At 37.9% G+C, this 12,561-nt stretch overlaps 1 protein-coding gene across 1 annotated transcript in view; it reads right to left on the bottom strand.

Moving 5' to 3' along the window:
- Positions 1 to 1,211: 1,211 nt before the first annotated feature.
- LOC118420033 (alpha-1,3-mannosyl-glycoprotein 4-beta-N-acetylglucosaminyltransferase B-like) overlaps positions 1,212 to 12,561 on the bottom strand; it is a 37,075-nt gene continuing 25,725 nt past the window's right edge. Inside the window, exons 5-14 of the mRNA XM_035826738.1 lie at positions 7,751 to 7,797; positions 7,179 to 7,292; positions 6,423 to 6,498; positions 5,802 to 5,916; positions 5,150 to 5,280; positions 4,274 to 4,381; positions 2,797 to 2,990; positions 2,022 to 2,190; positions 1,543 to 1,703; positions 1,212 to 1,233 (exon numbers count right to left, since the gene is read on the bottom strand). Coding sequence (XP_035682631.1) covers positions 1,212 to 1,233; positions 1,543 to 1,703; positions 2,022 to 2,190; positions 2,797 to 2,990; positions 4,274 to 4,381; positions 5,150 to 5,280; positions 5,802 to 5,916; positions 6,423 to 6,498; positions 7,179 to 7,292; positions 7,751 to 7,797 — 1,137 coding nt within the window. The remainder of the gene's footprint in view (positions 1,234 to 1,542; positions 1,704 to 2,021; positions 2,191 to 2,796; positions 2,991 to 4,273; positions 4,382 to 5,149; positions 5,281 to 5,801; positions 5,917 to 6,422; positions 6,499 to 7,178; positions 7,293 to 7,750; positions 7,798 to 12,561) is intronic.

Here is a 12,561-nt window from a genome sequence, read left to right as displayed (position 1 = left end):
TGTGGTTCAAATACATACAGACAAAAAAGGTAATTTGATAATAATTTGCCATGCAAATATGTTCAACTTGAAGATTGTAGAAGCTTCTGAGGAGCAGCCATATTTTACAGCACTGCATAGAACTAGCAGTTGACACAGTGGGAGTCTGTTATATACATGAAGTAGTACATTCAGCTCTCTCTGTAAAACTAAGGGGGGAACTAAATAGTACTGTACACTAAGTCTTACTCATTGTACATGCCTGCAAGCTACAGTGGAGAATATACATACATTCTATGGTACATGAAAATGCAACATCTAAACAAACATTGGCAGCTCATCTTTTCAAATTTCTATCTTAAGAATCATTATAGATGTATAAATTTGATTAACATATATTAAGATTATTTCCAAATGTAGAGCTTTTATTGTTGTGTAGATGAATAATACGAGTGTTCTAAGAAATTATGGAAAATGATCATTTAGTAAATTTGCTCTTTTCTTGGCCGTAAAAGCCAACAAACAAAATGGTAGAGTTGACTGTTTGTCTTCAGGTACATGCATCTCTCACATTTGTTTAAGGTTAAATAGCGATCATATTTTCTGAAACTGGTAAGTGGTATCATACAGATGTTCTCAGTGACATCTGGATGGCATATCATAGATGTCTAACTTGGGTGATTGTCAACCTGCTTACAGATTTAGGAAACCAGGAAGATTTCTTGTGATTTTAACAACACCAAAATGCTGGGAGAACAATCCTAGCCAAGACCGGCAAATGTAGACATTGTAACCTGAGGATGGATGCTGAGTAGAAATCACTATGATGTACTTTAGGCAACATGCCCTCTGCAACCATCAGTCCTAAATAACATTTAGATATCATAATCTACCAGTAGGAAATTCTAATATAACTGTTTTCTATGTCAGAGACCTCACACTATGTTTGCTTTAAAATAGTCGTGGCATAACTTTGGATGTTTTGCAATATATACAGAGTTACATATTTTTGCCATCTAGCAGGAGTGTGTGAGGTTGCATGATGTAAGTACAATGACAGGGACTTTTGGCTGATGATGTGTGAAAGAATGTACAGTGAAAGTACCTGTAGACTACAATGTTGGGTATCTATTCTTGGAGGTCACAAGATGATAGATGTAATGCACACATGGACACAAGGCATAGTTGACAATATGGAATATAGATGTTTCAGTAGAGCTGCAGGTCAAGATCTAAGACAAGGTAAACTGTGACCTAAGGTAGAAAAACATCTTTTCTGAGTTATACAACACAGATACAAATTGCTTGAAAAGCAAGAAGGATGAAGGTAATGATTAGATCAATTTCTGCAAGGCCACACCAATTTGAATTGTTTGTTCTCAGATTTTTAAAAGTGGAAATACATTAAGTGGTCATCATAAAAGCAATGGGCAGGGATGAAAAACTTGAATAAGACAGTATTCAAGGCAAAATCAAGGCATGAACCTAGTCCTCTGGCTTTGTTTTCAATATGTTTTTCCAGTTAGGAATTTTTTTGGCATTTTCTGAAATCTGAAAACCAACATATTAAATTGGTGTGGCCTAAGTACTAAGAAGTTGCTGACCTCACTGAGGATGACCCAGGCCTTCCCATCGGACAGACACCTCAGTCTGAGCTGCCTCACTCTGCCGATACTTCTGTCAGGCTCCCCCTCCGCTACTCCTGCCGCATTGAACTGGCCAATCTGGTGGGGAAAATCAGTCAAAACATAGCAATGGATGAAAATATCATCTCCCGTTTTCATTCTCCCATTTTTATGTTATGTAATTCATTAACATAGGAAGACTACTGCAAAAGTTAGAATTTATCTTACAGTATGGTTTGCTATTATGAACAGTCATAATTTCATACGTCATAAGGGACTAAATCCACCTTACAAGAGAGCCACCTTGTAGATTTTCAAAGCACTGCAGCATGACTATCACAACCATTCCATATATTAACTGAAAATTGCTGGCATCCTACCATGAAACCATTGTACTTTGAAATTGACTATATGTACCTGTACGAATCCATCATCTAATCTAATCATCCCAGTTTTTGTGTTGTCTTCTTTGTTGTCCTGTAAGATTCCGCCCTCTTTCTGCTCGTGATTTTCTGGTAGAACATCGACCGTTGTGTTGATGAGCTTGTCCCCAGGGTGTTCTGTGTTACCGCTGGAAAACTTGTATCTGAAATGTCGAGATCACATCACATCAATGTCCAGATCTAGATCAAGATTGATATGTGAAATATCATAGTCACTTGTTTGACATGGTACTGTAAACATTATCTTAAATGATTACAGTACCATGTAAAACAAGTGACTATAATATTCTGGTCAAGGGGTAGCATCTGGTCAATTGCAAGAGTTCTCTTTGAATATTCTGATCCAAAATTGAATTGTTTTGCCATACTCTGCATTAATAACAGGTTGAACTTGTAATGTATTGTACATATCTCCTTGGTTGTAGGCGGTGATATATTTCTCAACATCATCCTATGAAATAGCACATAGACAAACTACATATTAGCTAGTGTTTTCAGGCAAAAATTAAATCTGGAAGTGTAAAAATCTCTTGAAGCCAAGTGTCTGTTGTGACATGACTGATTATATCATATGGCAATGATGGCATTCTGTACGATATAAACTGTACATGCACAGAAGGGACAGCCCTCTGAAATGACACCAACAATTCCAATGCAGTTTTTCAGGTCCAATTATCTACGCAAGCCATTGCAACTTCAAAGTTTACCTCAGAAGATACATACTACATTCTCTGCTAGAATGTCCTTACTTTTCTATGGCTATGGGACTGTGGAAGGAGAACACAATGGTGTCCCCCTTGGTTGGTGTAAGCCCCCAGAAGAAGTTCTCTCCCATGTAGCACTTCTCTAAGGTGTACTTCTGGTAGACCTCCAGCGTTGTGGACACATCTGCTGGGGGGTTGGTGTGTGCTCTGTGGAGGGGCTGCTTCCCAAAGTCTTTATCCTGGAAGGAGTAAATGTAATGTTGTTGAGTATTCTGCCACCAGTAAGCTGGTTTAGGTGACATATTAAAGAGCGAAATGGATGCAATTGTGTTGTGGACATGTGTATGTATGTATGAATGTATGTATGTATGTTTGTCAGAAGAAAAATACACTAATGTCATTTTCATTTCAATAAAATGTTTGTTTGCTGTGGAAAAATTTTAAGTACAATATATGACAATTCAAAATGATATGCATTTTTTGCATACTGCTTCTGAAAACATTTACAATAGCACTCATGACTAACAGTGCATTATTTATTCAGACAGATCAGGACTTTTCAAGATACATTTTGATTGTAAAAGTGCCCCTTAAGCTGTTTCTAGACCAGGGCTTTAGCCAGCTCGAATTTTTTTTCCGTCAGCCAATTACAATCGTCGCGAAAACCGCGAAAATTAATTAGAAAGACTGAACTGAGACCTTGAAAAACAGGTTTTAATGAGATTATCGTATGCGAAAGGGCGCCGACACACATTGTCAACAATCATAACAATAGCAAAACAAACAGTGTGTGGCTTTTACGGCCGTGGACGGCGTCCCCAAGCACCTGTAGCTTCCACCAAGGATTTTTGTCCGTCAAGGTTGACGGATTGGTTTTAAAATTTTTCCGTCAGACGCAGCACATTTCCGTCAATTGACGGAAAAACGGACGCTGGCTAGAGCCCTGCTCTAGACAATCTTTCAAGCAGTGAACATCAAACAAAGCACTCCAACTGAAATTTTAACCCTTTGATACTGTATTTCATGCCCTTTCCTTGATATGTATAGTGGCTCCATATCTAGTGCAGAGCCTCCACCCTTCCCAGAAGCCTTGGGCTATATGTATGCCCTTATAGCCTTGAAAGAAGCAATCTGATACCACAAGAATGCTTCTAGCCAAAGCTGTCATTCTTCAGTGACTTTGTATCTATTGGTTCCTGCAAGTCAATGTTTTATAAGGTTTGTATGAAAGATGCTATTTTTTCAAGTTAGATCTGTCGAGAAAGCTCTTAAGACCTCCTAATGATATTCTAAGCTGTATGAAAAGCCAGTGGGTTTTAGATATGAACATCATAATGTCAACAATATCTAGATTGGCATGATGTTTAATGTGACGAAAGACATATATTTCCAACGCTACTGAAAAAAATTTGTTAAACGATTTGTACCATAGATTTTGGGTCCAATTATACATGTACATATATCAAGTTGACAATGAAAGGACTACAGCACCATCTGGAATGGAAAGAAAAGCCATACTCACTTTTAGCTTTTGTATTTTTCCCTTTAATGAAGAAAATGTCCCTATGTGCTGGAATAGTGAGGGCTTGAAGCGTACCCTTAGCGCACTTTTCATTCTATCACAGTGTTTCTGAAAGAAAGAACAACATAAAGAAAAATGATAAAGCAACTTCTAATCACAAAGTTAACAATACTTCTTTTGTACTGTCTACGATGTTTTTAGATCTGTTACTGTACACTACAGATAACAAAGAAAATCTATGTTCTATGCCAAATGAAGTTTGTCATTCAGACATTCTTCTGGTGTTGGAGCAGTTGCCTTCATATTCCATCCATGTAAAGCTGCTTAAGTATGGATCAGGCTGGAGAGGTGCCAGCAATCAATAAGACAGAGAGAAAACTGGTCATTATTCAGCAGTGATTCAACAGGTACTGCTTACCATTTGTCAGTCTTCAATGTACCAGGCATAATGGCTAAGTGTTGTATAAGGGGCAGACCACATTTGTCATACAGGTTTATATGCAGCAGCCCTGTACTGGGTGTATACACATGTATGTGTAGGTGGGTATATGCACATCTATGTGCAGGTGGGTGTATTCACATGACTTGTATGTGAACCTGCATCCCAAAAAACATATTTTTCAAAGTAGAATGTGCCAGAAGTTGAGATAATCTGGTGTCCCCAAACAGACAATTTGCAAGAACTTCAACATCAATTCCAACGTCCAAATCTGGTATTTGAATTTTTAACAGCGGCGCGTCCATAGTACAATTAGAATTATGCTTTGGATAAGTACTGGTGCTGAAGCCAATGAGATACTGTAAAATACAGGCCGGAACACTCGTAAATGTTACCACGGCTGAGGTATGACATAAAAGGTATCATGATATACTCACATTATCTTTTTCTGGATGGCAGGCTTTTACAAAAAATATGTGGTCCAGCAGCCAGTCAATGGGCTTGTCTTTATGGAACATGAGGAAGAACTCGACAACCAAACTCAGGTCGGAGGACTTGAACAGTTTACCTGCACACAAAAAGGGTAATAAAATATGGTAACTGTTAAACAAGGAATGATACTCCCACTCCCACAGCTTGAACATTGCTCTATTTGATTTGATTTGATTTAGAATTGGAACATTTAAAAAATCTACATTCAGCACACAACATTTATCGCCTACGTTTTGTAACAACATTGGTAGCTAGTCTCGAGTCCAGTGCGTCAACTTATAGAATTCAAACCATAAAATGCAAGGCAGTGATTTAACATTTATAGCATTTAGTACGGGCCATATTTTTCCCCATTGTAACAATGTCAACAATGACATTTTAAAGTCACATCATAAGGAAAGACTGTAACATGAAGACCACTACATGAACCCTCTAGCATTATGATATTCAGTTGAAAGGTTGTTGCATGGTAATAAATCAATGTCACATACATGTTGGACCAGGACCAAAATTCAAACTGGATGCTAAACTAAGGCCTCTAGGCAAGAGCTGTGTGAGGGTGTACATTGTTTAATGTTTAATGTTTTGAGGACTCACCGATAAAGCCAAGTTGTGAGAACTCCAGTATCATCCACTCTTCAGTTTTCTGTTGCAAAGCAAAGTTTTTCATGGTTGATATGTAGCCTGGCTTGCCGATGACGTCATCTTCCAACTGTAGAACAAAAACACAACATTTCTGTGAAGCCATCAGCAAGGGACAACAGGGGGCAATACCACATATGCTTATTTTGTATTGAGAAAATATTTGTGTTGTATGTAAAAAAAACTCCAAGGGGGCATCAAAGCCATTATAAATCTGAAGTTAACTACTTCTTTAGTTTGAATACAGATAAAAGGCCAGCAATTACAGTGCCTGTACTGTACCATATTTCCTTTATAGTTGTGCAAACGCAAAGAAAGCTATGACCTCTAAATTATCTTACTTTTTATGCCACGGAAGCAGCTACAAATGTATCCATATATAGCAACCATTTGTAATGGTAGAGCAAGTAGGTAATTGAAGGTATATCTAGGTCACCCTTTTAGCCCTCTTGCATGCATATATATTACTGTGTCGTGTTTTTGTAAAGATGTGTGCCATGACTTTTGCTTAGTTGTGTATGATCTAATAAGACTTGTTATAACAAATTTGTAACAAATCAGGAAGAATGCTCTGACCTGGACATAGAACTGCCCTTTTGGTTGACAGTACATCATTAGGAAAGAGAAATCCAAGTTCTGCTTCGTCCTCCACCTGCAGGGTCAAAGGGGAAAGGTTATCACAACAATCAAAGAATTTAATGAAGAATGTCTTGATATATTGTATGCAGTTAATGAAGAATATTGGTTCTAGTAAGCTTTATACACAATTCAACGAAAATAATAAAGCGATCAAACTAACAGTTCTAAGACATTCAGCACCAGGGACAGATACAAAGACATCATTCCTTAGACTAGCCACTTGACAAGACTTTGTTCTGTCACCAAGAAAGCTTCTTTATACAACAAACAACTAGGATATATCTATGTCAGGCATCTTAGTTGCTGTCCTTAAAATAGATGCCATTTGAAACCCTTCATGGGCCATTTACTGTAAAAGTGATCTGGAACCAGTTTAGCTCCCTGAATAGCTATTCATTCACTGTCATGACAGAGAAGACAGACTCTATGTGCAGTATTTACAGGTTCATTAAACCAAGGAAATTCCCCTAGCTCTTTTTGAAATGTTTGATTACAGCTCTTTCCAGGAGAGCGACAACAGCTGGGATTCAAATTCCTAACCTCCTGGTCCAAATAGGGTCAGTAATCACTGTTCTATGCACACATGAAAGAAAAGGTGTGCGTTGCAAAGATAGCCGTCACCATACCCATAAGAAAAGCTGACCACTATCTCTACTGATCACAAAACTTTATGCAGGAATGTTGTTTACGTACTTGACTCTTTCTTTGGGGTCTCCGAAGGTCTCTTTGAGGGAGTCCAGGTCTGGGTAGAAACCAGCTGGTGGGGAGATGATCTCCAACAACCCTGACTCAATAGGAGCCTTGTAGCTGGAATAACATTATAGGTAAATGACTGTCAATATATCAAGGAACACTAAGTCTCTAGTTAGTAACCTTGGGGAGGGAGTTAATGACATGTTTTGAATAAAAGGGATGTAAAAAAATTCCCCCGTTCTCATACTAAGGGAAAGACCATAACACACATGTACTTTAAGTGTTTGTCTGGTATATAATTCAATGAAAATCTACAAAGTCACCAAACTGGAGTGGTTCCAAAGATGAGTCTTTTGGTTGGTTCCATGGGCAATACTGTAACAGCCATACAATATGACCAACATCAACATTTTTTTTTGCTTGTTTTCAACTTAATGTCCATTCATAGTCAAGCTATATGCATGATAAATAGATAACATACCAATACCATAGTGCAAAATATTATCCATAGTTTATCGTTAAATTTTGGTTTTAGGATAATTCGGAAGTTAACAAAATGTTGGTGGACTTACCTTTCTTTGACCATCTCAGCAATTCTATTTACATATTCTTGTTCAGTCTGTAACAAAAGATGTCATATGTTATTATGCTGTTCGTGGCTCAAAATTTTTACAAGACACAAAAGGAGACGACTACAAGTGAGCAAACGTGATTCTATAAAACCAAAATTGCACTACTTTACAACCTGATATTGTGATAGGTATCGCATGACCATTTGGTTAACTCTTGTCCAGAATTATTACTAGGGCCTGGTGAGATTTTAGTGGCATTTCACACTCTGGTTGGTTTCAAACTATGAAATGCTACATCCTCGTAACTTTTAATGCAATGCACGTCCATATAAGGCAAGAGTGTAATCTAAATGGTTTACATTGTCAACCAATAACCTGGGAGCAATCCATCAATGCCAAGTGCAGGGCATAGCTGCACATAATACAGTCAGGATATGATCTAACGGCTGTCAATTCAAATAACCACCTGTGGTTGTTGATTGTAGGTTGAAATAAAGGTCATTTTATTGAAGATTTCAGAGAGGTTTGATAACATCCTGATTTTGTAATAAACAATCTGATTGGATCAAAGGACAAGTATGGTAGACTGTGACAAGCAATGCTATTGGTTTAAAGTTGAAATGATCTTGAAGTATCTTGATGTACCAAACAATCTGATAGGCCCAAAGGATAAAAAATCAAGCAGGTATTGAAAACATTTATTAACTGTGACAAGGAAAACTATTGGTTCAAACAGCTGCATCCCAAACAATGATCTGATTGGCCAATGGACAGATTGAGTATTGAAGGCATGATCTGTGAGAAGCACTTTTATCATCAATCTTTAAAGTGTGAAAAATCACATGGAAAACTCCTGGGAATCTAATGTAGTTTCTGACCATTGGGCCACAAAATCTGTGTATCTTTTACATTGGTCTTACATGCATAGAATGTTCATACAAATTTACTTTTTAGATTTTAAACTGTCAAATGTTAACAGCTCATACGGAAATCAAGTGATCTGACATTCTAAATCCATTCCAACCCCAGCCCCATGAATGCCACAGGACGTCATTTTGAGGCCCTTACACTTATACAGTTCACTGATGATATACAACGCTCTGAGGCCACGGGTGTTTTATAGAGGGTCCATTTTGGAGTCAAGAGGTTGGCGACCCTTTCTGCTTCCTTCCGTGGCAGTGTTCCATCTTGCCACCTTACGCTATTGCACAGAGGTCAAATGTTACCTGTCAGCTTGTGCAGAAGTCTCAGCACAATTTGGCCAGATTGGTATCAACCATACAGACCCAGCTGTATTCCTGATACCTAAAGCCACACAAATTTGATCTGTTGGTTGTCAGGTCAAAAAGACTTACTAGTATGTTTGACTGGAAAATCATGAAGAAAACAAAAGTCTGAGGGGAAAATCCGTACCTTGGCTAAAACCATTTATTTACCTTTCTAATCCGCATTGTCAGTGGCAACAAACATGCGTACTTGCTGCATAATAAGATCAGCAAAAAATCTGTGCCATCTTAGGGTACATATCATCTTAGGGCACCCCCTGTTAGAAATGTTAGTGAACCAAGAAAAAACATTGTGGAGCCTAATGCATGGGGTTCTAGCCTTGATGGATGGATAATGTACAGGGACTGGGCACTAAGATTAGAGGTTCTCCAGAATGATTTAACACTGTTAGATTACTTACGTTAGGAACATGTTAGAGTAATGTTTCAGGGCAGTAAAAGCCAACAGCACCAGGTGCAAGTAGACAATGTATAATGTAATGATTTATAGAATGCAGGTGTGAAGTTTTACACAAAAAGTGCTGGTCAAATAATGATACATGAAAGCTGAACTACTTGAAAGTTATATAAAAGTAAACACTATTTCATATCTACTTCTTGCAAACAGGAATAGGTAAAGGTAGCAAAGCAGTCATCCTCAATGCTTTATTTCCATTGAGGTGAGCCTTGATGTTTTTTCAGGTAGCTAGTAGAAGTGCAATGTAGCTTCAAGATGGCTGAAAGCTTCTCTTGGTAGACTTAAAAGATGTAGAGCTATTGTTATAAATGATATATTGTAGAAAGAAAAACAAAAACCTAACCCCTGAACTTGCTTGTATAATAGAGATATGAAGCAAAAGATTTCATGTTAAGTATTGAAGGTTGAATATGTTTGCCCAGCAACATATCAAGGAAACACTTGGCTTCAATGCTCTAGCTTTTTTGCTCTACAAATGTACCTTCCACCCCAAAACTAAAGGTCTATTAGCATCAACATGCAGCCAGGACATGACGAACATCCCAATGTAGCTTGATCTATAAGTCTCACTGGCTTTATACATGGGACTTGGGTCATGGGCCAAACCTCCGTGACATCCTTTCCATGCATGACTGTCCGCCATATTTCAGCAAGGCAATCTTGAGTCATGTAATCTTATAGAGTGTACCGTATAGTCTTCCAAACAAAATTTCACTGCTGAAAAAATCCCATCAGTGATGCAAACTCAAAATGAAAGTCTTGGTTCTTGAGGCTGTTGCAATAGATAATATGATCAATGTATCAAAGGCTTAAAATGTTGTTACACAAAGTTGACATTTAAAAGCCAGTGGAGGCCATCAGAGTTGGGGCAGAACAGTCAAACTCATTTATGGCTTTTCTTGACCTTTGGTTAAAGAATTGGTACAAGTTGTAAATATTTCACGGGATAGACCTGTGTAGCATACTGTGAACTGTGTAGCCTTGCATTTGGGAGCCTTGCATTTTGTACGAGTGCCTATTTCTTTCTGCTATGTCAAGAGTCTCAATCCCCAAAGGAGATATTTCATATCATATTCATATATTTGTTTCTCTTTTAAAAAGATCAAATTTGATAGTATAGTCTTTAATTGCGTATTTTATAAATATTTTAAACATTGCTTGTTGTGCTAGGAACTTTATCGTTTATATTGTATCAACTGTATTGAATGTGATGTTACTATGCCAATTCAGCCGCAAGGCTGTGAACCGTATGACATGTAAAGTTTGCCAAATAAACCATTATATCTCACAGCCTGGACAAGCGTGAATCTGCTGTAGTTCTCAGAGAGAGAACAATATCTCCATAAATTGGATCTACACAGTATGCCATCTGGCCACACCTACGCAATTAAGCTGAATGCAGCGGGTTGGATCACACAATAGATTTATTACTAAGACATGATAGACATTGCTCAAATTTCTGGAACACTCATAAGGGAAAAGAAACGGAGCGAAGTGTTCACCACGATACATGATAAATCTCGATCCTCGCTGCTGCTAGGTTTCAGTTCCAGCCTGTTAAGTTACAAGGCTCCATCAGTCATACCATATCAAAGATCTAGAGAGCATTCTGGCATGTCCCTACAGGCTTTTAGGTGTGGAGTTCTTGGTATGATTTCTTGTCTCATCTCTTTTTATGGTCACTTCAAAACGTGCCTTCTCCTACTATCTATTTCCCTGTACCCTGCATAATGTTGACAATCATCCTACAAATACTTGCACTACACTATATATCAGATCACACAATCCTGAGCTCACTTCCTTTTCCTGTCAAAGATGGAGATACCTTTTAGCTGTTACCTGTAAATATAACAACGAATGTTTTCTTTGATCTGGTGGTATTATGGTACCCAGTGGAATTATGAGAGTTGATGTTAAAATAATGAGCTGTCAAAAATTCTAACACTATTACTATAGTGCAAACATTACAACATTGTTCATTACATACAGTTAGATTGTTATTCAAGTTTGAAACATTCATCACATTGCAGTTTGCAGGTGGGTAGTTCCAGCCCCAGAAATAATGCATGACATGTGAGTCCCCATTCTGTTCCACTTGGCCTGCACCTGAATTAAAGGCCTCCCAACTCTAATCTCCCCGAGGCCCACCTGGATTATACCCGCAATATCCCACCTGCCATAGGATCAGCCGGGTATGAAATATCCCATCTATCATGCGCCCCCCTCCCCCCTAGTGGTACAACAGGATAGGCAGGGATTTGTTGGGTGGTATTAGTTCATAACTACTGGGGATAGCGGCACAGAAGTGACTCAAGTATCAGTACAACTCATAACATCACATTTCCATTCTGCTTCTAGCAAAGAAAGAAGTATGGATTTTATCATCATTCCATTACGTACCGTCAGTAGCAGTTTTCAGAACTGTAAGTTTGTTTTGTACATGAAATGGCATGAAATCTTATTGTCTTACACCTTCATGTAAATGTAAAATGACACATTTTCAAATTTCATACATCTTTGATAGCATTCTTCATCCTTAACCAAATAATGTTGTCCAACATGTTATCGAAAGCAAACAAAGCCATACAAAACTGAAAGAACATAACTCTTATATACATCTTCTGTCTTCTACCAGGGGTTGGAAAGCCAATGAAGTTCAGTACAAGCACAGGCATAGAACAAGATTACCAAAAAAGAGCTTACATTGACAACATCTCATGCCTGATATTGCCTAAATTATGGTTTGCTGTGAGCAGTGTAAGAGATCTGTTCAATGCCACTTGTAAATCATCAGTTGATTACTCTTTTTGCCTCTCAACACATATTCTCCAAAGGATAAAAAGACTCCTTTAACAAGTGGAAACATACCTTCAATTTATGACAATAGATACAACCAGGCAACTTTATCTTCCTGCAGCACATTTACACATGGATAATCATGCACATTTATCTGGACTAGACAGTATAACTCAACTTCTAAACTCAAAAGGCAGGAAAAATTACATGTACTCCTACACATCAAGATTATCTTTTAACTATCAGTCTAGTGCTATTTTCTTTGACTTTTA

This window comes from Branchiostoma floridae, chromosome 7 (assembly GCF_000003815.2).
Source record: "Branchiostoma floridae strain S238N-H82 chromosome 7, Bfl_VNyyK, whole genome shotgun sequence".
Lineage (NCBI taxonomy): Eukaryota > Metazoa > Chordata > Leptocardii > Amphioxiformes > Branchiostomatidae > Branchiostoma > Branchiostoma floridae.
Note: the sequence above shows the minus strand (reverse complement) of the source record. Positions and strands in the feature narration are given on the sequence as shown.